Consider the following 1,596-nt stretch of genomic DNA (forward strand, 5'->3'; position numbering starts at 1 on the left):
AACCCAGGACCTTGTACTTGCCAGGCAGGCACTTATGCTGCTGAGCTATCTCCCTGGCCCCATAGCAGACTGCGTGTTAGATGATATTAACCAATGTTTATGTAGATATACCTTCCTATATATAATTTATATACATATATTACTCCTTTTTTTTTACCAGCTCCAGTTTAACTGCATCTAGATTAATGATACACAAATTATATGAATAAACAATGGACATTATAGTGTTATCAATGTGTCTAAAAAAATTTAGTGGATGCCTATTCTGTAGATAGTGTGTAGGGATAATTTCTTTTTAATTGTAGTACTCCCTTTTTTAAAGGGTATATATGTACACATATTACACAGTGTACATTCATCATTATACCTATCTCAACTGTGTTTTTTATGACAATGATTTTTAAAACTACCATAAATGAAAAAAAGTCATAAAGGTATCAGACTTAAAATATTCCAAAACAAAAAGTCTATATTTATTGAATATTTTTCAGTGTCTTTATTTTTTTAGTGGTCAATAAATGACATGTTGACCTGAAAGCCATTATTACTGGAGTGGCAGTGAAATTATAAAATAGTGGGGTTTTTGCTTATGTTTTAGGAACAAAGATACACAAAACAGAAGATTTTATTCAAGTGATTGAAAAGACTGGGAAATCTTGCAATTTAAAACATGAAAATGAAGTTAATGGACTGAAAGAGGAAATAAAAATTTATATGGACCATGCTAATGAGGTACATACCTGCTTTTAGGTTTTCTGTATCAACCAATAATGATTATAAATTTCGTAGGTGAAATATTGACAGAAAACACTCTTCTTTTAAAATAGGGTCATCGTATTTGTTTAGCACTGGAATTTATAATTTCAGAAGAGGAAAAGAAAAGTAGAAGTGCACCCTTTTTTCCCATAATTGTAGGAAGGTAAATGTTTGAAAATCTTAAACATGTGACTAAAATGAATGTGTGGGTTTTTGGTTTAGTGTTTATGTTATAAATATTCTTGAGTTTTTTGTATCTTGAAAGCTTTAAGGGAATATATTTGGACACTGCTTTCTCTTTCAGAAAACCTGGTTGTATTAACTCACCTAAGGCTTTACCATCTGTGGATTCAAACTGCTCCATTAAAGACGAACCATCTTTAAATAAATTGGTCTTGAGCAGTGCTGTCTCTCCAGCACAGGCCCCAGTACTTAATCCTTCCGTAAGTAAATGTGTGCCACTTCTGTCGTTTAAGCCATTCGGTGATTGCTAGATGCCCTTCATACGTCTACGGAGGGAGAGGTGTGGCTTAGAGAGAGCGGGCCTGCTTAGCTGTACAGGTCTCTGGTTTGATCCTTTGTACTGCCAAACAGAAAAAAGAAAAATAGTGAGTGTCTTAGTTACTTTTCTCTCGTTGCTGGGACAAGTTCCCAACACTCAAAATGAAGGAAGGAAAGGTTTATTTAGCTCACAGTTACTGGAGGTTTCAGTCCATACTCATCGGGGTCCAAGGCAGAGAAGCACAGAGCAGAAAGCAACCTTTCATGGCAGCGGCAAAGAGCAAGAGTTCAAGGGAGAGGTAGCAGCAGCTCAAGCAGCTAGCTTCTCTTCCCACCTTA

At 35.5% G+C, this 1,596-nt stretch overlaps 1 protein-coding gene across 1 annotated transcript in view; it reads left to right on the forward strand.

Moving 5' to 3' along the window:
- The window catches only part of Plk4 (polo like kinase 4), a 19,833-nt gene that overhangs the window by 11,884 nt on the left and 6,353 nt on the right, over window positions 1-1,596 (forward strand). Inside the window, exons 11-13 of the mRNA XM_004635018.2 lie at window positions 599-732; window positions 828-919; window positions 1,061-1,199. Of these exons, the coding sequence (XP_004635075.2) occupies window positions 599-732; window positions 828-919; window positions 1,061-1,199 (365 nt within the window). The remainder of the gene's footprint in view (window positions 1-598; window positions 733-827; window positions 920-1,060; window positions 1,200-1,596) is intronic.

Source organism: Octodon degus, unplaced genomic scaffold, assembly GCF_000260255.1.
Source record: "Octodon degus isolate 3935 unplaced genomic scaffold, OctDeg1.0 scaffold00068, whole genome shotgun sequence".
Lineage (NCBI taxonomy): Eukaryota > Metazoa > Chordata > Mammalia > Rodentia > Octodontidae > Octodon > Octodon degus.